Source organism: Centropristis striata, chromosome 22 (assembly GCF_030273125.1).
Source record: "Centropristis striata isolate RG_2023a ecotype Rhode Island chromosome 22, C.striata_1.0, whole genome shotgun sequence".
NCBI classification, from domain to species: domain Eukaryota; kingdom Metazoa; phylum Chordata; class Actinopteri; order Perciformes; family Serranidae; genus Centropristis; species Centropristis striata.
Window position 1 is genome coordinate 31,386,010 of NC_081538.1, and position 24,526 is coordinate 31,410,535.

Here is a 24,526-nt window from a genome sequence, read left to right on the forward strand (position 1 = left end):
TCTGTCTAGTCCTCTTCTAGTCTCTGTCTAGTATTATTCTAGTTTTAGTCTAGTCTCTGTCTAGTCCTGTTCTAGTCCTCTTCTAGTCTCTGTCTAGTCTCTGTCTAGTCTTACTCTAGTCTTAGTGTAGTATTATTCTAGTCTCTGTCTAGTCTCTGTCTAGTCCTCTTCTAGTCTCTGTCTAGTCTCTGTCTAGTCTTAGTCTAGTCTTAGTCTAGTCTCAGTCTTGTATTATTCTAGTTGTAGTCTAGTCTCTGTCTAGTATTATTCTAGTCTCTGTCTAGTCTCAGTCTCGTTTTAGTCTAGTCTCTGTCTAGTCTCTGTCTAGTCCTCTTCTAGTCTCTGTCTAGTCCTCTTCTAGTCTCTGTCTAGTCTCTGTCTAGTATTAGTCTAGTCTCTGTCTAGTCCTGTTCTAGTCCTGTTCTAGTCCTGTTCTAGTCTCTGTCTAGTCTTACTCTAGTCTTAGTCTAGTCTCAGTCTTGTTTTATTCTAGTCTCTGTCTAGTCTCTGTGTCAGGCTGTCATCTTAGTTTTTTATTAGTTTCAGTCGACTCAAAGTCTTTTAGCATTTTCGTCAGAATGATCCGAGACTATTTTAGTCTAGTTTAACTTGAGTTTTTATTTTGAAAACCGCATTTAGTCTCGTATATATTTTATTATAGTTCTGGTCACATGACCAGCATTTACGCTGCGTCTCATCTCGTTTTTGTTGAGTGTTAAAAGTTTATAAACGAGGATATTTAGTTGTCTCTGTGTGGTCATGATGTCACGCTGTGCTCCTCTCTGATTGGCCGGTGTCTCTGTGTTCCTCTCTCTGATTGGCCGGTGTCTCTGTGTTCCTGTCTCTGATTGGCCGGTGTCTCTGTGTTCCTGTCTCTGATTGGCCGGTGTCTCTGTGCTCCTCTCTGATTGGCCGGTGTCTCTGTGTTCCTGTCTCTGATTGGCCGGTGTCTCTGTGTTCCTGTCTCTGATTGGCCGGTGTCTCTGTGTTCCTGTCTCTGATTGGCCGGTGTCTCTGTGCTCCTCTCTGATTGGCCGGTGTGAGTGCAGTGGCAGGTATGAACCACCTGAGGGAGTACGGGATCGTGCACCGGGACATTAAACCAGGAAACATCATGCGGGTGATCGGAGAGGACGGACGCTCCGTCTACAAGCTGACGGACTTCGGAGCCGCCAGAGAACTAGAGGACGACGAGCAGTTCGTCTCTCTCTACGGCACCGAGGAGTACCTGGTTAGTGTTTTATTATTATTATTATTATTATTATTATTATTATTATTATTATAACACAGAGGAGTACCTGGTTAGTTTATTATTATTATTATTATTATTATTATTATTATTATTATCAATATAACACAGAGGAGTACCTGGTTAGTGTTTTATTATTATTATTATTATTATTATTATTATTATTATTAATAATTATAACACAGAGGAGTACCTGGTTAGTGTTTTATTATTATTATTATTATTATTATTATTATTATTATTATAACACAGAGGAGTACCTGGTTAGTTTATTATTATTATTATTATTATTATTATTATTATTATTATCAATATAACACAGAGGAGTACCTGGTTAGTGTTTTATTATTATTATTATTATTATTATTATTATTATAACACAGAGGAGTACCTGGTTAGTTTATTATTATTATTATTATTATTATTATTATTATTATTATTATTATTATTATTATTATTATTATTAATAATAATAATAATTATTATAACACAGAGGAGTACCTGGTTAGTTTATTATTATTATTATTATTATTATTATTATTATTATCACCACACAGAGGAGTACCTGGTTAGTGTTGTTATTATTATTATTATTATTATTATTATTATTAATTATAACACAGAGGAGTACCTGGTTAGTGTTGTTATTATTATTATTATTATTATTATTATTATTATTATTATTATTATTATTATTATTATTATCACACAGAGGAGTACCTGGTTAGTGTTGTTATTATTATTATTATTATTATCACACAGAGGAGTACCTGGTTAGTGTTTTATTATTATTATTATTATTATTATCACACAGAGGAGTACCTGGTTAGTTTATTATTATTATTATTATTATTATTATTATTATAACACAGAGGAGTACCTGGTTAGTGTTTTATTATTATTATTATTATTATTATTATTATTATTATCACACAGAGGAGTACCTGGTTAGTTTATTATTATTATTATTATTATTATTAATATTATTATTATTATTATTAATAATAATAATAATAATTATTATTATTATAACACAGAGGAGTACCTGGTTAGTTTATTATTATTATTATTATTATTATTATTATTATCACACAGAGGAGTACCTGGTTAGTTTATTATTATTATTATTATTATTATTATTATTATTAATAATAATAATTATAACACAGAGGAGTACCTGGTTAGTGTTGTTATTATTATTATTATTATTATTATTATTATTATTATATATATATATAACACAGAGGAGTACCTGGTAACAATAATAATATTATTATTATTATTATTAATTATAACACAGAGGAGTACCTGGTAACAACAATAATATTATTATAATTATTATTATTATTATATATAACACCGAGTAGTAACATTATTAATATTAATATTATCCATCCATCCATCCATCCACAAGTAAAACAAATAAATGGATAAACAAATAAAAATACAATTAAAAATAAACAATAGTAATAAAGCAATTTAAAAATTAAAAAGAAATAAAAGAGAAAAAAAATTTTGGAACTTTTTTTTAGTAAGTAACTTATTAAATAAAAAGTAAGACGATAAAATAGCCACCAATAATAACTGCTGTTCCCTCTGTAATGTATCAATAATAACTGCTGTTCCCTCTGTAATGTATCAGTAATAACTGCTGTTCCCTCTGTAATGTATCAGTAATAACTGCTGTTCCCTCTGTAATGTATCAGTAATAACTGCTGTTCCCTCTGTAATGTATCAATAATAACTGCTGTTCCCTCTGTAATGTATCAGTAATAACTGCTGTTCCCTCTGTAATGTATCAATAATAACTGCTGTTCCCTCTGTAATGTATCAGTAATAACTGCTGTTCCCTCTGTAATGTATCAGTAATAACTGCTGTTCCCTCTGTAATGTATCAGTAATAACTGCTGTTCCCTCTGTAATGTATCAGTAATAACTGCTGTTCCCTCTGTAATGTATCAGTAATAACTGCTGTTCCCTCTGTAATGTATCAGTAATAACTGCTGTTCCCTCTGTAATGTATCAGTAATACCTGCTGTTCCCTCTGTAATGTATCAGTACTAACTGATGAACTCTTCTTCATGTGTTCCTGCAGCACCCTGACATGTACGAGCGCGCCGTGCTGCGTAAGGACCACCAGAAGAAGTACGGCGCCACCGTGGACCTGTGGAGCATCGGGGTCACCTTCTACCACGCCGCCACCGGCTCGCTGCCCTTCAGGCCCTTCGAGGGGCCGCGGCGCAACAAGGAAGTCATGTGAGCGCAGCACGCCTGTTTGTTTACACTCCTCTTCCTCGTTTGTCCCGTGGTGTTTCTGCTCCACTCCTCCAGAGTTCTGCTCACAAACAACCGGCTCCATCACCAGCTTCACCTAACGCCTTGACAATTATTCTGAAAAAACACCAAAAAATCCCCCCGATGTTACCTTATGGAGAGGCATCATCTCTCTCCTCCTCCTCCCTTACTTCCTTTTCTTCCTCTTCCTCCTTCTCCTCCTCCTTTTCTTCCTCCTCCTCCTTCTCCTCCTTTTCTTCCTCCTCCCCCTCCCTTACTTCCTTTTCTTCCTCTTCCTCCTTCTCCTCCTCCTTTTCTTCCTCCTCCTCCTTCTCCTCCTTTTCTTCCTCCTCCCCCTCCCTTACTTCCTTTTCTTCCTCTTCCTCCTTCTCCTCCTCCTTTTCTTCCTCCTCCTCCTCCTTCTCCTCCTTTTCTTCCTCCTCCTCCTCCCTTACTTCCTTTTCTTCCTCTTCCTCCTTCTCCTCCTCCTTTTCTTCCTCCTCCTCTTCCTCCTCCTCCTTTTTCATCCTCCTCCTTTTCTTCCTCCTCCTCCTCCCTTACTTCCTTTTCTTCCTCTTCCTCCTTCTCCTCCTCCTTTTCTTCCTCCTCCTCTTCCTCCTCCTCCTCCTTCTCCTCCTTTTCTTCCTCCTCCTCCTCCCTTACTTCCTTTTCTTCCTCTTCCTCCTTCTCCTCCTCCTTTTCTTCCTCCTCCTCTTCCTCCTTTTTCATCCTCCTCCTTTTCTTCCTCCTCCTCCTCCCTTACTTCTTTTTCTTCCTCTTCCTCCTTCTCCTCCTCCTTTTCTTCCTCCTCCTCCTTCTCCTCCTTTTCTTCCTCCTCCTCCTCCCTTACTTCCTTTTCTTCCTCTTCCTCCTTCTCCTCCTCCTTTTCTTCCTCCTCCTCTTCCTCCTCCTCCTTTTTCATCCTCCTTCGCCTCCTTTTCTTCCTCCTCCTCCTCCCTTACTTCCTTTTCTTCCTCTTCTCCTCTTCCTCCTTTTTCATCCTCCTTCTCCTTTTCTTCCTCCTCCTCCTCCCTTACTTCCTTTTCTTCCTCTTCCTCCTTCTCCTCCTTTTCTTCCTCCTCCTCCTCCCTTACTTCCTTTTCTTCCTCTTCCTCCTTCTCCTCCCCCTTCTTCCTCCTCCTCCTCCCTTACTTCCTTTTCTTCCTCTTCCTCCTTCTCCTCCTCCTACTTTTCCTCCTCCTCTCTTTCTTCCTCGTCCTCCTCTTTCTCCTTTTCTAAGGGTTTTGACAAACGGTTTTCAAATTATTTGGCAAAAACACGCCAAAAAATCCCCCCAATGTAACCCTATGGAGAGGCTAGAGTGATGACATCATCACTAGATTGCAGAGGGAGAGAAAATTTGTTAAAAAATACATTTATAAACTGCTCTCGAGGCTGCAGATTCCACTCTACAGAGATAATTTAAACGTAGTAAAATGTGTCTTGTCCCTCTCATTGGTGTGGTAAAGCTGTCAGAGTTCTAGTTTGATCCACCAACACCACCCACAGCCCCATAGACCTCCATGGGAAAAAAGGAGGGAACATCTCTGGAGGGAATCAGAGCTACCAGTTTCTTCTGATCGCTCTAAAAAACAATTCCTTCGTTTTTCTTCACTAAACACATATGTAGACGTTGAGGAGGAACTGAGGATGCTCAGAGTGAAGTCGGATCACTGATCGGAGCTACAGGTTGGACTAAAACGCTTCCTGTTGGAGGGGAACTTTCAGCTGTTTCTCTCTCTCTTATTTTCTAGTAAATAATATTATTGTTGTTGTTGTTGTCGTTGTGTGCAGGTATAAGATCATCACTGAGAAACCGTCCGGGACGATCTCTGGACACCAGAAGTGTGAGAACGGGAAGATCGAGTGGAGCACCGAGATGCCCGTCTCCTGCAGCCTCTCCAAGTCAGAACCACTCCAACATTATCTGTTTATTATCTGTTTATTATCCGTTTATTATCTGTTTATTATCTGTTTATGATGATGTTAATACCTGTGTGTCCCCGTGTGTCCCTGTGTGTCCCCGTGTGTCCCCGTATGTCCCTGTATGTCCCTGTGTGTCCCCGTATGTCCCTGTGTGTCCCCGTATGTCCCTGTGTGTCCCTGTGTGTCCCCGTGTGTCCCTGTGTGTGTCCCTGTGTGTGTCCCTGTGTGTGTCCCTGTGTGTGTCCCTGTGTGTGCCCCTGTATGTCCCCGTGTGTGTGTCCCCGTGTGTCCCTGTGTGTGTCCCTGTATGTCCCCGTGTGTGTGTCCCTGTGTGTGTCCCTGTGTGTGTCCCCGTGTGTCCCCGTGTGTGTCCCTGTGTGTGTCCCCGTGTGTCCCCGTGTTTCCAGGGGTCTCCAGAGCCTGCTGACCCCGGTCCTGGCCAACATCCTGGAGGCGGACCAGGAGAAGTGTTGGGGCTTCGATCAGTTCTTCGCTGAGACCAACGACATCCTGCACCGCACCGTGGTCTACGTGTTCAGCCTGCAGCAGGCCACGCTGCACCACGTCTACATCCACGAGTACAACACGTAGGAACACACACACACACACACACACACACACACACACACACAGAAGGTTTTCTGTCCCTCTTGGTGACGTGGTGTCCTCCTTCCTGTCCTGTGGGGTCCCGCAGGGCTCAGGTCTGGGTCCCCCTTTTTTGTTCGATGTATAAAATATGTAAAGTCTATGAAATAAATATGAAATATTTAACATAGTCAGTATAAAGTATTAAGTAGTATAAGTATAAAACACATATTAGATATTCATGTAAATCTATAAAATCTATATATACAATTAATATAAACGTATAACATATAGGCAAAAATCGAAAAACAACAAATATTAAGTATGTTTAACATCTCTAGAAAATTAATATTAAGTGTAAATATTTTATACAATATATATAGAAAATCTATAAAAATAAGTTTGAAATATATTTATATATATGTATGATATATATAATTGCGTAAAAAAGTTATAAAATATTGTGACATTAAGAACACTGCAGCACGTCTGTTTATTGATTATTGATCAGTCTGGCGTGTCTCTGACGGCGCGGTTCCTCCTGCGTCCTCAGGGCGGCGCTGTTCCAGGAGCTGCTGTCCCGGCGGACCAGCATCCCGCTGCACCACCAGGAGCTGCTGTACGAGGGCCGCCGCCTGGTCCTGGACCCCAACCGCCAGGCCAAGACCTTCCCCAAGACCTCCAGGGACAACCCCATTATGCTGGTCAGCCGCGAGTCCGTCGCCACCGTGGGACTCATCTTCGAGGACCGTGAGTCTCCGCAGACCTGAGACCAGATACAGACTCGCTCCGACTCACTCAGACTCGCTCAGACTCGCTCAGACTCATTCAGATTCGTTCAGACTTGTTCAGACTCGTTCAGACTCATTCAGATTCGTTCAGACTCGCTCAGACTCGCTCAGACTCGCTCAGACTTGCTCAAACTCGCTCAAACTCGCTCAGACTCGTTCAGACTCACTCAGACTCGCTCAGACTCGCTCAGACTCGTTCAGACTCACTCGGACTCGTTCAGACTCGCTCAGACCCGTTCATACTCGCTCAGACTCGTTCAGACTCACTCTGACTCGCTCGGACTCATTCAGACTCGCTCAGACTCGTTCAGACTTGTTCAGACTCGCTCAGACTCACTCGGACTCGTTCAGACTCGCTCGGACTCGTTCAGACTCGCTCGGACTCGTTCAGACTCGCTCAGACTCGCTCAGACTTGTTCAGACTCGCTCAGACTCGTTCACTTCGTTCAGACTCGTTCAGACTTGTTCAGACCTGTTCAGAGGTTTATCTGTTCTGTTTCTGTCTCCACAGCCAGTCCTCCTAAAGTCCAACCACGCTACGACCTGGACCTGGACGCCAGCTACGCCAAGGTAGACCGTTTACACAGAGCCGAGAGGAGAGGACAGGAGAGGCTGTTTACACAGAGCAGAGAGGAGAGGACAGGAGAGGCTGTTTACACAGAGCCGAGAGGAGAGGACAGGAGAGACTGTTTACACAGAGCAGAGAGGAGAGGACAGGAGAGGCTGTTTACACAGAGCAGAGAGGAGAGGACAGGAGAGGCTGTTTACACAGAGAAGAGAGGAGAGGACAGGAGAGGCTGTTTACACAGAGCAGAGAGGAGAGGCTGTTTACACAGAGCAGAGAGGAGAGGACAGGAGAGGCTGTTTACACAGAGCAGAGAGGAGAGGACAGGAGAGGCTGTTTACACAGAGCTGAGGGGAGAGGACAGGAGAGGCTGGGAACATGACAATACTGAGAATATGTGGAGAATAATTTTGTGTCTTTTTGTCATTTTGTAACTTTTTTGTTAATTTTTTTACGTCTTTTTTTTTATCATTCTGTAACTTTCTTTACTTTTTTTCTCTTTACACTTGCGGGCACTTGGAAAGTGTTTATGTATAAATTCCATTTTATGCCATTTAAAAAAAAAAATTATCAGACAAATTCAACTTGCATTTTTGCCTTTTTTTTCTGGCTTCTGTCGTTCTAACTGTTTTATTCTGCACAAAGACTGTTTGACTTGTTCCCACTGATTCCACAGAGATTTATATGTTTATTTCTTTAAATATAGTTAATATTCTGTGTGTTTGTGGTTCAGACGTTTGCAGGAGACGTGGGTCATCTGTGGAAGACGTCAGAGTCTCTGCTGGTCTATCAGGAGCTGGTGAGGAAGGGAGTCAGAGGGTTAATGTGAGTCCACCGTCAGCTGCAGCACATTACATATATATTTATATTATATATATATTTATTTATATACAGTCAGTCAGCGTGGAGGAGGACTAACTCTCTGTGTGTGTGTGTGTGTGTGTGTGTGTGTGTGTGTGTGTGTGTGTCTGTGTCTCTGTGTGTGTGTGTGTGTGTGTGTCTGTGTCTCTGTGTGTGTGTGTGTGTGTCTGTCTCTGTGTGTGTGTGTCTGTCTCTGTGTGTGTGTGTGTGTGTCTCTGTGTGTGTGTGTCTGTGTCTCGGTGTGTGTGTGTGTGTCTGTGTGTCTGTGTGTGTCTGTGTGTGTGTGTGTGTGTGTCTGTGTCTGTGTGTGTGTGTGTCTGTCTGTGTCTCTGTGTGTGTGTGTGTCTGTGTCTGTGTCTGTGTGTGTGTGTGTGTGTGTGTGTGTGTCTGTGTGTGTGTGTCTGTGTCTCTGTGTGTGTGTGTGTCTGTCTGTCTCTGTGTGTGTGTGTGTGTGTGTGTGTGTGTGTCTGTCTGTCTCTGTGTGTGTGTCTGTCTCTGTGTGTGTGTCTGTGTGTGTGTCTGTCTCTGTGTGGGTGTGTCTCTGTGTGTGTCTGTCTCTGTGTGTGTCTGTCTCTGTGTGTGTGTGTGTGTGTGTGTGTGTGTGTGTGTGTGTGTGTGTGTGTGTGTGTGTGTCTGTGTGTGTGTCTGTGTGTGTGTGTGTGTGTGTGTGTGTCTGTGTGTGTGTGTGTGTGTGTGTGTGTGTGTGTGTGTGTGTGTGTGTGTCTGTCTGTCTGTCTGTGTGTGTGTGCAGAGAGCTGATGAAGGAGGACTACAGTGAGATTCTCCATAAGAAGTCTGAGGTCTTCCATCTGTGTAACGTGTGCACTCAGATCCTGGAGAAGACGGAGCAGCTGTGAGTCACAAACACACAAATATTCATAAATAATAAAACATAAATAATAAATGACGTCAGTGCAGATTGAAGGTCTGGTCCTGTTGTCGTCCTGCAGGTTCGAGGTTCTGATGCAGGCCAACATGATGTCATCAGAGTACGACGAGATCTCCGACATGCACAAGAAAGTCCTCAGAGTGAGACCTCCCTCTATTATTACTGAAGGATATTCAGTTACTGGAAGAAGTAAAATTACCAATGAAGACACAATATGACAAATAAAATTACCAATATAGACACAAAAATTACCAATAAAGACACAAAATTCCAAATAACATTACCAATAAAGACCAATAAAATTACCAATAAAGGCATACATTTACCAATAAAATTACAAATAATAGCACAAAATTACTAATAAAATTACCAACAAAGACACAAAATTACCAATAAATTGACCAACAAAGACACAAAATTACCAATACATTTACCAACAAAGACACTAAATTACCAATAAATTGACAATAAAGGCATAAATTTACCAATAAAATTACCAATGAAGACACAAAATGACCAATAAAATTACCAATAAAGGCATAAATTTACCAATAAAATTACCAATGAAAACACAAAATGACCAATAAAATTACCAACAAAGACACAAAATTACCAATAAATTGACCAATCAAGACACAAAATGACCAATACATTTACCAACAAAGACACTAAATTACCAATAAATTGACAATAAAGGCATAAATTTACCAATAAAATTACCAATAACAGCACAAAATCACCCATAAAATGACCAATAAAGACACAAAATTGCCAATAAAATTACCACCAAAGACACAAAGTTACCAATAAAATTAACAATAAAGACCAATAAAATTACCAATAAAGGCATAAATCTACCAATAAAATGACCAATAACAGCACAAAATTACCAATAAAATTACCAACAAAGACACAAAATAATCAATAAAGACCAATAAAATTACCAATAAAGGCATAAAATGACCAATAAAGGCATACATTTACCAATACATCTACCAACAAAGACACGAATCACCAAAAAAGCCACAAAATTACCAATAAAGACACAAAATTACAAAAAAGACTAAATTAGTCCAAAAATCATGAAAGACCAGCAAACAATGTAAATTGACCGTAAAAGAAAAGGCACAAAATTACCTAGAAAAGATGGAAAATGACCCAAAAAGACAAAATATAATGACCAAATAAGAGACTTAAATCAACCAAACAAGGAGGTAAAATGACAATAAGAGCCGTTAACTGTCTCCATCAGACCAGTGTTCACCTGTTGACCATGTGGTTCAAACATCTCTTCACTTCCTGCTTCAGGTTCTTACTGAACTATGTCACTTCCTGTCGTCACGCCATCCTCCTAATGACTTCACTTCACCATTTACATCATTTATTTCCTCTTTAAACTTTATGTCTATATGAACTATTATCATTTATTAATAATACTGGTCAGGTGTTGAAGTGTTCTGTAGCTGTTTACAGAGTTTTGTTGTTATTTATCATGTTTTCATCCCGTCCTGTCTGCAGATCTCCGGTTCTCTGGAGCCGATAGAACGAACCACCCAGGACATCAAGAGTAAACTGGTCCCAGCCGGCCCGCTGACCGACGGCTGGACGCAACAAGTTGGGACGCACCCCGAGGACAGGAAGTGAGGCGCTGTTGGCTGTAGTGGAAGAGATAAATGTGGTTGTTGTTGTTGTTTGGTTTGTTTGTGACGGTGAGTTTGTCTGCTCAGTGTGGAGAAGATCAAAGTGCTGCTGGACGCCATCACCGCCATCTACCAACAGTTCAAGAAGGACAAAGCAGAGAGACGTGAGTCCAACACACACACACACACACACACACACACACCTGAGGATTCATTCATTCATCTCTCCTTCTGTGTTCAGGTCTCCCCTACAACGAGGAACAGATCCACAAGTTTGACAAGTAAGTTCACTAAATGAACCTTCTTCTGCTGTTCACTGATAAACTGATATTATCATGGAAATGTTTCTCTTCTGAGGAAACATTTTTTTTAATTTGCAGTAACAAAACAGACCTGAAATGAAACTAAAACAGAATATCTGTAGCCTGATAGATAGCTGCGGTTAGCATTAGCTAAAGCTAAGTCCAGTTATTTTCCCTTCACTGTAAAAGAACATTTACAGATTTAAACAATTTCATTTACTGAGAATGTCGTTATTATGATGCATCAATGTGGCTCGCCAAGTATAAATTTGGCTCGCCAAGCATCATGGTAGTTCGCCTAGCATAAAATTAGCTCGCCACGTATAAATTTAGCTTGTCAAGCATCAAAGTGGCTCGCCAAGCATCATGGTAGCTCTCCAAGCATCATGGTAGCTAGCTAAGCATCATGGTAGCTCTCCAAGCATCATGGTAGCTCGCTAAGCATCATGGTAGCTCTCCAAGCATCATGGTAGCTCTCCTAGCATCATGGTAGCTCTCCTAGCATCATGGTAGCTCTCCAAGCATCATGGTAGCTCTCCTAGCATCATGGTAGCTCTCCAAGCATCATGGTAGCTCTCCAAGCGTCATGGTAGCTCTCTAAGCGTCATGGTAGCTCTCCTAGCATCATGGTAGCTCTCCAAGCATCATGGTAGCTCACCAAGCATCATGGTAGCTCTCCAAACATCATGGTAGCTCTCTAAGCATCATGGTAGCTCACCAAGCATCATGGTAGCTCACCAAGCATCATGGTAGCTAGCCAAGCATCATGGTAGCTCTCCAAGCATCATGGTAGATCTCTAAGCATCATGGTAGATCTCTAAGCATCATGGTAGATCTCTAAGCATCATGGTAGCTCTCCAAGCATCATGGTAGCTCTCCTAGCATCATGGTAGCTAGCTAAGCATCATGGTAGCTCTCCAAGCATCATGGTAGCTCTCCTAGCATCATGGTAGCTCTCCAAGCATCATGGTAGCTCTCCTAGCATCATGGTAGCTCTCCAAGCATCATGGTAGCTCTCCTAGCATCATGGTAGCTAGGTAAGCATCATGGTAGCTCTCCTAGCATCATGGTAGCTCTCTAAGTATAAACAGAAACACTTCTTTCTTCTTTTAAGTTGTGGCCTGTAAAAATAATGAAGCTAAAGTTGATTTTCTTCAACTAACAAGTTGAAACACTAGAAACTGAAGAGTGACGAGGCTTTAACGAAGAGTTCAAAGTTTCCTTCAGAACTTCGACATTTAATTTCCAAATGAACGTGTAAATGCTGCTCAGCTGTATTTTATTTTTTGCGTGTACATTCATCGTGTTTGTTTGTTTACAGCTATAGATCAGTAGATATTACATATATATATTGTATTATTTGTAGAATTAGATTAGGATTAAAAACAGATTTTATGGCGATGACATAACAATATTTCTGCTCTCGGCCTGTAGAGGGCTTCCAGCTCTCAGCTTTTATTTTTGTTTTTTATTATGTGTTTCCTCTGACAGACAGAAGTTGGTGCTTCACGCCAGTAAAGCTCGCTCTCTGTTCACGGAGGAGTGCGCCATGAAATACCGCCTGTTCATCTCTAAGAGCGAGGAGTGGCTGAGGTGAGTGATGACCTCACAGGAAGTTAACCCCTCGCTGCCCGTGGCGGCGGCGTGCTGAGTCATCGGTTTGTGTCTCCGTGTGTTTCCAGGAAGGTTCATCACGTGAAGAAGCAGCTGCTCAGCCTGTCCGGTCAGCTGATCAGCACCGAGAAGGAGGTGACGATGCTGATGGAGAGAGCCATCAAGGTAAACGGCTCCGAGGGCCGCGTCCCATTCAGAGCAGCTGCTGGGACTCTGAATGGGACTCCAGCCTTTGTGCTAAGCTAACACTTTCCCCCTGTTTCCAATGTGTGTGTTAAACTAAGCTTGCCTCAAGTCTTTGTGCTAAGCTAGGCTAACAGTTACCCATGTTTCTGGCATTTGTGCTAAGCTAGGCTAAAAATTTCCCCATTTACAGTGTTTGTGCCAAGTTAAGCTAAAAGTTTCTGTGTTTCCAGCATTTGTGCTAAGCTAACAGTTTACCCCTGTTCCTATTATGTGTGCAAAGCTAGGCTAACAGTTTCCCCCTGCCTTATGCTAAGCTAGGCTAACAGCTTCCCCCTGCCTTTTGCTAAGATAGGCTAACAATTTCCCCCTGCTTCCAGCCTTGTACTAAGCTAGGCTAGGCTAACAGTTTCCACAGCCCCCAGCCTTATGCTAAGCTAGTTTAGGCTAACAGTTTCGTTTAGATCCGTTTATTCTCAATCAATCACTTTGTTTTGATGTGTTTGTGCTGCAGCAGTCATCACACACATATTTTATATTGTTTTATCTGTTATTTTTATATTAATATTAATACTATTTTATAATACTTATTTTATTCTTTATTTTATTATTTATATCTTAATTTTTGTCTTTTTGTTTAAAAACTAGCCTGGTGTGAACTTATATTTTATTATTATTATTACAGTATTATTGATTCTCGCTGTATTTTATTAATTTCTTATATATTTTTGTATTTATTTTGTGTGTGTGTGTGTGTGTGTGTGTGTGTGTAGCTGCAGGAACAGCTTCCTCAGAAGGTTCTTCCTCTGGTGTCCAGTGGGATGAAGCCTCAGGCCTACCTGAGCCAGAACACGCTGGTGGAGATGACTCTGGGGTGAGACCTCACAACAACAATAACAACAACAATAATAATAATAACAATGATAATAATAAAACACAGTGTGATATGTACCCTAGCTTTATTTTATTATATATATATTATTATTTTATTTAGTTTAATGTTATTTTTTTTAAATAATATAACAGATTTATATTTAGTTTATATTTTATCCAGTATTTTTATATTATAATTATTGTATTATTGATTCTATTTGTCTTTTTATCTATTTTCTCTAGTTTTAAGTCAAGCCTTCATCCTTTATGTCATATATATATCAATATATATGTGTATATATATTGATATATATATATATATATATATATATATATATATATATATAGATATTATTAGTTTAATCTGTTTTTCGTAAATCAATTTTTTATTGTAACTATTTTTTTTTTTTTATATTATTATTTTTATTGAAATACATTTTCATGTGGATTGTGTCATGATTTTCTCTTGTTGTTATTGACCTTTAGTTGATTGATTGATAGATAACTGATTGATAGTTTATTGATAGTTGTTTATGTTGACGTGTTTCAGGATGAAGAAGCTGAAGGAGGAGATGGAGGGAGTCGTCAAAGAGCTGGCAGAGAACAACCACTTCCTAGAGAGGTAAACAATAAACAACAAACAACAAACATGTTCCATTCAAACGGATAGTTAGCCTAGCTTAGCACAATCACATGCATACATATATATTCTAGGATTTGTGCTAAGCTAGGCTAAAAATGTTCCCATATCCAATGTTTGTGCTAAGCTAACAGTTTCCCCCTGTCCCTACTATTTGTGCTAAGCTAGGCTAGTCTAAAAGTCCCCCCTGCCTCCAGCCTTTGTGCTAAGCTAACAGTTTCCCCGTTTCCAATGTTTGTGTTAAGCTAAGCTTCCCTCCAGTCTTAGTGCTAAGCTAGGCTAACAGTTAACCCTGTTTCTAGCATTTTTGCTAAGCTACGCTAAAAATTTCCCCATTTCCAGTGTTTGTGCTAAGTTAAGCTAAAAGTTTCTGTTTCCAGCATTTGTGCTAAGCTAACCGTTTACCCCTGTTCCTACTGTTTGTGCTAAGCTAAGCTAGGCTAACAGTTTCCCCCTGCCTTTTGCTAAGATAGGCTAACAGTTCCCACTGCCCCCAGCCTTATGCTAAGCTAGGTTAGGCTAAGATTTTCCCCCTGCCTCCAGCCTTGGTGCTAAGCTAGGCTAACAGTTTCCCGCTGATTCCAGTGTTTGTGCTAAGCTAGACTAGGCTAACAGTTTCCACCTGTTTCTAGTATTTGTGCTAAGCTATGCTAGGCTATCAGTTTCCCCCTGTTTTCAGTGTTTGTGCTAAGCTAAGCTTGCCTGCAGCCTTGTGCTAAGCTAGGCTAGGCTAACAGTTTCCCCTGCCTCCAGCCTGATGCTAAGCTAGGCTAACGGTGTGTGTCCTCAGGTTCGGGACGCTGACGCTGGACGGCGCTCTGAGAGGTTGAAGGTTCAGGAAGTCGCTGCGTCGTCGTTCTTCTTCTGCGGTTTTGTAAATACTCTGTTGTTTATGTTGTAAATAATGTGAAACTGGACGATGATGAAGATTTTTGTACGAAGTCACGTTCCGACACTCCGCATTATAAAAAACCCTGAAACACACTTTAATTCACTCTGGTGAACTTTAATTAACTTTAATTAACTGTTAAAACTAAACGGATCCTGAATGTTCATCTGGAAACAATAAATCCTTCAAAATAAAATACCTGAGTCACACTGAGGAAGGAGAAATATTAATATAAAATAAAACTGTTTATTGAAACATTAAAACCTTTCTGTGCTGTAAGTTTTCACTTTCAGGTTATTACGGGTTTTGGTTTAATGAAACTTTATGTTTTTATTCATTTATTACAGTTTTTTTATGTTTTAAGGGATTTTAAAGGTTTGGACATTTCTAAAATTGACCATTTACCATCAAAACATCAAGTTTAACGTTAACTGGAAATAAAAAGACGCCTTTAAAAAAACTCTTAAATCATTTAAAGTCCCTGAATTAAATAAATTAAACTATAATTAATAAATCCTGGTCATATGAAGGGTGATCAAAGTATTATTTTATAAATACTTAGGTTTATTCCCCTTTAATAAAATTATATATTCCAGTCTATTAATGTGACAGAAAATCAGAATTTCTAATTAAAAATCAATTAAAATGTAATTATTAATCCGCAGCTGAACCATCAAAATGTATAAAAACTTAGTTATTATTAATGGATTCATTCTCAAATATTTAAAACTGTGTAAAAAATATTATTTTTTATTAATTAATTAATTAATTAATTAATGGAGAAATGAAGGATTTTTTCCCACTAAACAGTTGATTTATATTGAACAGGTTTTGTCTGTTTTTATGGATAAATTAGATCAAATTCATCTGAATTAATTAAATGTAATTTAAAGGATCACGACACGTTAAATTCTGCCTAAAAATACTACAAACTTTCAATTAAATAACAAACAAATTAAATAAATTAGAATTATATTGTACAATAATAAAACAGTAAAAAATATTAAATTATTATTATAATATAAATAATCATAATAATTAATATTATATTAAAATATATTTTAAAAGCCCTGAATTTTAATTAAAATTTAATTGAATTAATTATAAATTTAAGGCTTCCTTACATAATCCATAAATCACATAAAAGACAAACATGAATTATCATTTTAATCTCTTTATTCCCGTCTCTGTCGTCGGGGAACTTTGGGGCATTTCAGAGTGAAAATATAAACAGATTCACGTATAAAATAAATGCTGTTTATTTATTGTTGTTAGCAGCCGATCAATAATCAATCGAGCTCAGTTCTGATATCAATAAGTTCATCTCTCCATCATCTTCGTTTTCTCCTCTGAGGATCTTCATGTTTTATTTCTTTTGTCAATAATTAGCATTTAAAATGCTCAATGATTGTTTGTTTGAAAAACATGTAAATAAATAAAAAAATATCTTATCGAAGTCGTCTGATTGTGTTTTATTCTGAAAATCAAAGAATGTTTCCTTTACAGTTTGATGTGTTAAGATTGTTCCTTTACTTATTTTAATATTTTTATACTTTGAGTAATTTGTCATAATAATTCTACTTTTACTTGAATGATTGCACCCATTTTCATTTTGCACCCGTTTTTAGTTGTTTTGCATCTTTTTGTTATTTTTTTCACTTTTTTTTTTTTTTTTGCATCTTTGTGCATCTGTGAACCACATTTTAGTCATTTTGCATCTTTTTTTAGTCGTTTTGTGTCTTTTTATGGTGGTTTTGATTCCCTTTGTAGCTGTTGCGCATCTTTTTGTGGTTTGCACCCATTTTTAGTTGAGTCACATCTTGTGTGGTGGTTTTGCACCAGTTTTTAGTCGTTTTGCATCTTTGTGGCAATTGTGCACCTAATTTTAGTCATTTTTGGACATTTTCTTTGGTCGTTTTGCGCCTTTTTGTGTTTTTTGCACCTACTTTTAGACGTTTTGCATCAATTTTTAGTCGTTTTGAATCCTTCCTTTTCAGTGATTTTCCATCTATTTGTGGCGGTTTTGCACCTATTTTTAGTCGTTTTGCACCTTTGTGGCAATTGTGCACCTAATTTTAGTCACTTTTGCACGTCTACGCCTTTTTATGGTTTTGCACCTATTTTAGTAGTTTTGCATCAGTTTTTAGTCTTTATGAATCCTTTTTTTGTCATTTTGCATCTTTTTGTGGTGGTTTTGCACCTGTTTTAGTCGTTTTGCCTCTTTGTGGTGGTTGTGTATCGTTTTGAGCCTTTTCGTGGTTTTGCACCTATTTTTAGTCGTTTTGCATCAATTTTTGGTCGTTTTGTGACAGTGAAATGTAAATAAAAACAGAACGTATCCACTTCAGTCAGCGCTGGAGGGTTTGCATCCATTTGTATTTGTTTCCATCTTTTTGTTGTTTTGAACCTAATTTAAGTCATTTGTGGTTTTGCACCCGTTTTTTTTGTAGTTCCGCATCTATTTTAATCACTTTGCATCCTTATGTGGTTTTGGTCTAATTTTAATCATTTTGCATCTATCTGGCAATTGTGCAACTTATTTTAGTCATTTTTGCGCATTTTTATGGTTGTGCACCTATTTTTAGTAGTTTTGCATCAATTTTTAGTCGTTGTGAAACCTTTTTTTTAAGTCATTTTGCGCATTTTTGTGGTTTTGCCTCTTTGTGGTGATTGTGCACCTAATTTCAGTCATTTTTGCATTTTTTTTTTGTCATTTTGCATCTTTCTATGGTAGTTTTGTACGTATTTTTTAGTCGTTTTGAATCTTCTTCGTGGTTGTTTTATGTGTCTCTCTGATTATTTTGTATCTTTTTGTTATTTTTTTCACTTTTTGATGTTTTTTTTTGCATCTTTGTGCATCTGTGAACCACATTTTAGTCATTTTGCATCTTTTTTTAGTCGTTTTGTGTCTTTTTATGGTGGTTTTGTTTCCCTTTGTAGCTGTTGCGCATCTTTTTGTGGTTTGCACCCATTTTTAGTTGAGTCACATCTTGTGTGGTGGTTTTGCACCAGTTTTTAGTCGTTTTCCATCTTTGTGGCGATTGCGCACCTAATTTTAGTCATTTTTGGAAATTTTCTTTGGTCGTTTTGCGCCTTTTTGTGTTTTTTGCACCTACTTTTAGACATTTTGCATCAATTTTTAGTCTTTTTGAATCCTTCCTTTTCAGTGGTTTTCCATCTATTTGTGGCGGTTTTGCACCTAATTTTAGTCACTTTTGCACGTCTACGCCTTTTTATGGTTTTGCACCTATTTTAGTAGTTTTGCATCAGTTTTTTGTCTTTATGAATCCTTTTTTTGTCATTTTGCATCTTTTTGTGGTGGTTTTGCACCTGTTTTAGTCGTTTTGCCTCTTTGTGGTGGTTGTGTATCGTTTTGAGCCTTTTCGTGGTTTTGCACCTATTTTTAGTCGTTTTGCATAGAGTTTTAGTCGTTATGAAACCTTTTTTTTAAGTCATTTTGCCCATTTTTGTGGTTTTGCCTCTTTGTGGTGATCGTGCACCTAATTTCAGTCATTTTTGCATTTTTTTTTTGTCATTTTGCATCTTTCTATGGTAGTTTTGAGCGTATTTTTTTGTCGTTTTGAATCTTCTTCGTGGTTGTTTCATGTGTCTCTGTGATTATTTTGCATCTACATGAAGATAAATCCTCCTGGCAGCTCTCAGTGTGACGCCAGAAACAGTTAGTCCGCCCCTGCTGCACACACACACACACACACACACACACACACACACACACACACACACACACACACACAGAGGTGGACGGACAGACAGGCAGGCAGGTGGACAGACAGATCGAGCAGCCCTCCATGATGCGTGCTGCCTTCACGGACCTGCTCCTCCTGCGGCTCCGGGATGCGGCTCTGTGATCCGGTGAGTCTGAACATCATCTGACGGAGAACCGAGCCGCTGAGTCCGTGAGTCGGTGTCGGAGCTCCGGATGAATCACCGGCAGCTCCGGGGACATTCTCCTCCTCCTGCTGCTCCTCCTGCTGCTGCTCCTGTTTTTCTCAGATTTGATGTTTTTCTCCGCTTCTTCATCTGTTTTATTCTCATATTTCTGGAGACAGATTTCATATTTTAAAGCTTCAGGTGAATCCAAGAAGCTCTGAAGGCCGAAATGTGATCTGGGCCTGTTTATTTATGGACCGCATGTCGTTAATATGTTATAATAACAATAATTATTATTATTATTATTATTAATGATGATGATGTTTGCTGTGTTTGACTGTGACAGAAACATGTTTGATGTGTGATGGAGCTGAAGCAGCTGCTGGTGTTTTTCCATCAGCTGCTCAGTTAAAGGAGCCAGAGCCTCCATCACCTTTATTATCAGACATCTTTATTATTATGATGTCTTTATTATATATCTGTATTATTATGATGTCTTTATTATATATCTGTACCAGGCTCAGCACCTCTTCATCTATTTTTTAATGTTTTTTTTGTCTCTGTGATTGTTTTTCTGATGATTTTGCATTTTGTTTTGTCGTTTTTCATCCTTTTATTGTCATTCTGCACTTTTTCTTTTGATGATTTCACGTCGATTTCTGTCCTTCTGTGTCTGATTTGAGTCATTTTGCATCTTTTGCATTGTGGCTCTTTGTGTCTCTGATTGTTTTGTGTCTATTTTTAGTCGTTCTGTAAGTTTTAGTGATGCTGTTGCATCTATTTTTGTCATTTTTAATCATTTTGCATCAATTTGAATCATTTTCATCTATTTTTTTAGTATTTTGTCCCACAGTTTTGTGATGATTTTGCATCTTTTTTTTTTATCATTTGGCATCCTTTTATAGTCATTATGCATTTATTTTTAGTAATTTTATAATTTTTTTGTAATGATTTTAAATGTATTTAGTCATTTTACATCTTTCTGTTATGGATTTGCATCTTTTTATAATTTTATGTGTCTCTGTGATTATTTTGTGTCTATTTTGAGTAATTTTGCACATTTTTGTGATGATTTTGCATCTATTTTGTCATTCGGCGTCCTTTTATAGTCATTTTGCATCTTTTTTTTTTGCCATTTTTGATTGTTTTTGTGTGTTGTATTTGCACCTCTTGTCTACTCATATTACTTGTTTTTAGGATGATTTTGCATCTATTTGATCATTTTGCGTCCTTATATTGTTGTTTTGTGTCTATTTTAAGACGTTTTGTGTCTATTTTAAGACGTTTTCTCTCTCTGTGGTTGTTTTACGTCTATTTTTGAGGTCATGTTGTGGTTTTGTGTCTCTGTACTCGTTTCATGCGGCCAACATTCAGGAATTATGACAAAATGTTCCACTTGGACTTTAATTCATATAAAGACAAATAATTAATGAGATAATTTCCATGGCGCTGCAGCAGCGGTGAGTGTGTTGGTTGCTCTGGTGAAGCAGCAGAGTAAACAAACATCACATCTCATGTTAATGTGGCGCTCAGCGGAGCTCCGAGTCTCTGGAGCCTTTAATCAAATCAGCTGCTGCTGACGGCTTCCAGCAGGCCGGCCAGCCCAACTTCACTTCAAGGCTTTGCCTCCATTTCTATTTCTTTTGCATCTTTTTGTGGTTTTGCACCAATTTTTTTTGCTATTTTGCATCAGTTTTGGTGGATTTGCACCTGTTTTTAGTCGTTTTGCATCTTTGTGGCGATTGTATACCAAATATTTTGCAATTTTTTTCAGTAATTTCGCTTTTTTTCCCCCTGGTGGTTTCGCGTCCATTTGTAGCTGTTTCAGATCTTTTTGTGATTTTGGATCTTTTTGTGGTGGTTTTTCATCATTTCGCACCTATCTTTAGTCGTTTTACATCTTTGTGCTTGTTTGTGCACCTATTTTTTGTCATTTTCATCAGTTTTTAGTCGTTTTGCATCTTTTTTTCTGTTTGTTTTTTTTCATCCAATTGTAGCTGCTTCGTCGTCGTTTTGCGCTTTTTTTTGTGGTTTTGCAATGATTTTTGTGAGTGAAACATGAATAAAAACAGAAGGTATCCACTTCAGTCAGCGCTGGTGGTTTTGCATTCATTTGTAGCTGTTTCACATCTTTTTGTGGTTTCGCACCTAATTTAAGTCATTTTGCATCTATTTGTGGTGGTTTTGCACCTTTATTTAGATGTTTTACATCTATTTTTAGTCATTTTGCATCTTTATGTGGTTTTGCACCTGTTTGTAATCGTTTTGCATCTTTGTGGCAATTGTGCACCAATTATTAGTCGTTTTGCTTTTTTTATTTTTTTTTACGTTTTGCACCTATTTTTAGTTGTTTTGCATCTTTTTTTTTAGTCGTCTAGTTTTCATTTTGCGACTGAGTGGAGTCTAAATAAAAACAGAACGTAACCACGTCAGTCATCGTTTCCTCCAACCAGCCGAGTTTTATCACTGTTCATGGAATCACTAATCAGCTGATGTAGTTCGTCAGTTTGGTTTGTTCTGATTTTAGTCATTTTGCACATTTTTCTAATGTTTTTGCATCTCATTGTGTTTTAATCGTGCATCAGACAGGTAAAAGGTAAAACACATGAGAAGGCTCCCAGCAGGGCTGGCGGTATATCCGTATCATACCGATATATTTTAGAAAGAAATATGTAGTTGAGACAAACCGCCGTTTGCTCCTCTCTATATACATTTGGTCCATATCCATGACCGAGTGTCTCTGTGTCTCTGCAGCTCGTCTCTGCGGCGGCGTAGCGATGGTGTACGCCCGGTCGTCCAACACGGTCGGCGTGAACCCGTCGCTCTACTCTCCGTCCTTCACCTACCAGATGTCCTTTAACTTGTCTGAGAGGGAGAACTCGACTGTCCTGGCAACCGCCGCCACCTCTCCGCTCTGCAGCCTGCAGGGCGCGCCCAACGCCACCTCCGCCCCCGACGAGCTGGCGTCCGGCGAGGCGGCGGCCCTGGGCCTGGTGCTGGGGCTCCTCTGGCTGGTGTCCGTCCTGGGCAACGCCCTGGTCTGCCTGGTCATCCACCGCAGCCGCCGGACTCAGTCCACCACCAACTACTTCGTGGTGTCGATGGCGTGCGCCGACCTGCTGATGAGCGTGGGCTGGGCGCCGTTCGTCCTCCTGCAGGTCGCCTCGGGGCGATGGCCGCTGAGCGCCGCCGCCTGCAAGGCCGTGCGCTACCTGCAGCACCTGTGTCCGGGCGTGCAGGTCTACGTGCTGCTGTCCATCTCCGTGGACCGCTTCTACACCATCGTGTACCCGCTCAGCTTCAAGGTGTCCAGGGAGAAAGCCAAGAAGATGATCGCCGCCTCGTGGCTGTTCGACGCCGCCTTCGTGCTGCCGTGCCTCTTCTTCTACGGCTCCACGCCGCCCGGCGCCGCCCACTGTGACTTCTTCCTCCCGGACAGCTGGGGCGCCGTCGCCTACGCCGCCGTCCACCTCCTGTTTGGGTTCCTGGTCCCGGCGGCGCTGATCGTGGCGTTCTACCAGCGGGTGGTCCGCTACATCTGGAGGATCAGCGCCGACGGCCACTCGGTGCGCCGGACGATGAACATCGTCCCGAGGACTAAAGTCAAGACCATCAAGATGTTCCTCATGCTGAATTCAGTCTTCTTCCTCACCTGGACGCCGTTCTACATCGCCCAGCTGTGGCACCCGAGGGAGTCCGACGGGCCGGGGCGGCGGGGGCTGCTGTTCTTCACGGCCATCGCCTGGATCTCCTTCAGCTCCGCGGCGTCCAAGCCCACGCTCTACTCCGTGTACAACGCCAACTTCAGGAGGGGGATGCGGGAGACCTTCTGCATGTCGTCCATGAAGTGTTACCGCAGCAACGCGTACACCATCACGGCCAGCTCGCGGATGGCCAAAAAGAACTACATCGGGGTGGTGGAGATCCCCGTGCAAGCAAAGACGGTCGCCACGGACGCGGTCTACGACACGTTTGACCGGGAGGCGAAGGAGAAGAAGGTCGCCTGGACCACCAACGCCAACCCTCCCAACACTTTCGTCTGAGAGACGTGAACTCACGAGACTTTATTCCTCAACAGCACAACGTCGGTGTTGGGAGGCGAGCCGGCTGGAGGCTAACATGCTAACATGCTAGCATGCTAACATGCTAGGCCTTTAATGGACAATGATGAACACTAGACAGAATGAGGTCGGTCTGTATGAAGGGCTTTCTCTCCTGTCTCACAGCTTCTGGCAGCCATATTGGAGGTTCTCTGTTTTTATACTTCAGATTTAGTCATAATTTATTTCCGTGCTGTGTTTTGATGGATTGTTTTTGCCTTTGATGCATCATATTTTGTGTTTTGATAACGTGTGTCTGTCAGCTAGCTAACCATCGACCAGTGACCTATTGTTTGGCTGCAGTGATATATGTGGTAGAAGCTAACGTGAGTGGTGGCTACTCGCCGTTTGTTAGCATTGACTTCGCCCGCTTGGCTGCGTTCAGAGTAACGGTGAGTTGGCTCGCCAATCAAAACCTTAAACTAGAGTTTGTTCAGGTTCGCTGAGCCGACTCACAGGACAATCTACCATGTTGTTTAATAAATAGTGATGGAGAAGAGACACAAGTGCATTCAAGGTTTGAAAATACAATTTACAAAATGTTTTTTTGCATTTAATACGCGACTTTTAACGAGTGGCGGTTCTAGACTTTGTTCAGTTCTGTTTTCGGTTCGTTGTTGAGTGTTTAAGGGCTGAAAACATCATCATGAGTATATAAAGTCTGTTCTCTATTGTGTCTCAGAAGTTAATGCATCAATGTTGGGTCTCACACACATTTGGTGCTAAATTGCACCATTTTATTAACCAAATATTCATTGAAAAAATGTACAAATTCCTCCAGAATCCCACATTCAGACTCCAAGGTTCTGCATAAAGTGGGCATGTCTGACAACCCGGAGCCTCATTGTTTAAACCAGCAGTTCTCAACCTTTCTGAGTCTCGACCCCCAATCTAACAGCATGTTGTCTCACTGAACACAATCTCACACTTCAGATCAGACAAACTCAGTTGTTACGATGAATTTTGGACAAATAATGAAGCAGACAACAACTAAAACATCTCTCTGTCTGTGCATTTATATATATATATTTATATTTTGTTGTTACTTTTAATCTAAGTGCTTTGCTATCAGTCTAAAGGTCCATTCTGACCTCCTGAGTGTGTAACAGTCAGCTTCAAGCCAGAGACTCCTTGGGAAGTAACAACTTGATACTTTTGGGATTTGTCGGAAAAGACACAAAATGACCCAAAAAAGAATCAAATTGACCACAAAATGATTTAAAAAAAAGACAAAATGACCAAAAAAATACATAA

At 39.9% G+C, this 24,526-nt stretch overlaps 2 protein-coding genes across 5 annotated transcripts in view; both read left to right on the forward strand.

Moving 5' to 3' along the window:
• tbk1 (TANK-binding kinase 1) overlaps positions 1-16,737 on the forward strand; it is a 22,300-nt gene extending 5,563 nt beyond the window's left edge. For all 3 annotated transcript variants that reach the window (XM_059325952.1, XM_059325953.1, XM_059325954.1), the window contains exons 5-21: positions 1,050-1,231; positions 3,345-3,505; positions 5,318-5,428; positions 5,857-6,036; positions 6,588-6,784; positions 7,337-7,395; positions 8,124-8,215; positions 9,003-9,104; positions 9,202-9,280; positions 10,659-10,780; positions 10,868-10,944; positions 11,022-11,061; positions 12,574-12,675; positions 12,765-12,861; positions 13,653-13,753; positions 14,303-14,374; positions 15,183-16,737. In XM_059325952.1, coding sequence (XP_059181935.1) covers positions 1,050-1,231; positions 3,345-3,505; positions 5,318-5,428; positions 5,857-6,036; positions 6,588-6,784; positions 7,337-7,395; positions 8,124-8,215; positions 9,003-9,104; positions 9,202-9,280; positions 10,659-10,780; positions 10,868-10,944; positions 11,022-11,061; positions 12,574-12,675; positions 12,765-12,861; positions 13,653-13,753; positions 14,303-14,374; positions 15,183-15,222 — 1,814 coding nt within the window. In that variant the 3' untranslated portion in view covers positions 15,223-16,737. The remainder of the gene's footprint in view (positions 1-1,049; positions 1,232-3,344; positions 3,506-5,317; positions 5,429-5,856; positions 6,037-6,587; positions 6,785-7,336; positions 7,396-8,123; positions 8,216-9,002; positions 9,105-9,201; positions 9,281-10,658; positions 10,781-10,867; positions 10,945-11,021; positions 11,062-12,573; positions 12,676-12,764; positions 12,862-13,652; positions 13,754-14,302; positions 14,375-15,182) is intronic.
• A 2,319-nt stretch (positions 16,738-19,056) lies between these two features.
• On the forward strand, positions 19,057-23,956 carry gpr19 (G protein-coupled receptor 19). Of its 2 annotated transcripts, none has more exons than XM_059325981.1 (2): positions 19,057-19,154; positions 21,927-23,956. In XM_059325981.1, the coding sequence occupies exon 2, from the start codon at positions 21,950-21,952 to the stop codon at positions 23,213-23,215; it is 1,266 nt and encodes a 421-aa protein (XP_059181964.1). In that variant the 5' UTR covers positions 19,057-19,154; positions 21,927-21,949; the 3' UTR covers positions 23,216-23,956. The 2 variants fall into 2 exon arrangements, with proteins under 2 accessions (XP_059181964.1, XP_059181963.1); XM_059325980.1 differs by lacking the exon at positions 19,057-19,154 and adding an exon at positions 19,277-19,373.
• Positions 23,957-24,526: the final 570 nt, after the last annotated feature.

Coding starts and splice junctions, on each gene's coding strand:
- gpr19 (XM_059325980.1), top strand. CDS start 19,301: ATGTTTTTCTCCGCTTCTTCATCTGTTTTATTCTCATATTTCTGGAGA. Junction 19,374..21,926: donor TTCATATTTTAAAGCTTCAG/GTGAATCCAAGA, acceptor GTGTCTCTGCAG/CTCGTCTCTGCGGCGGCGTA.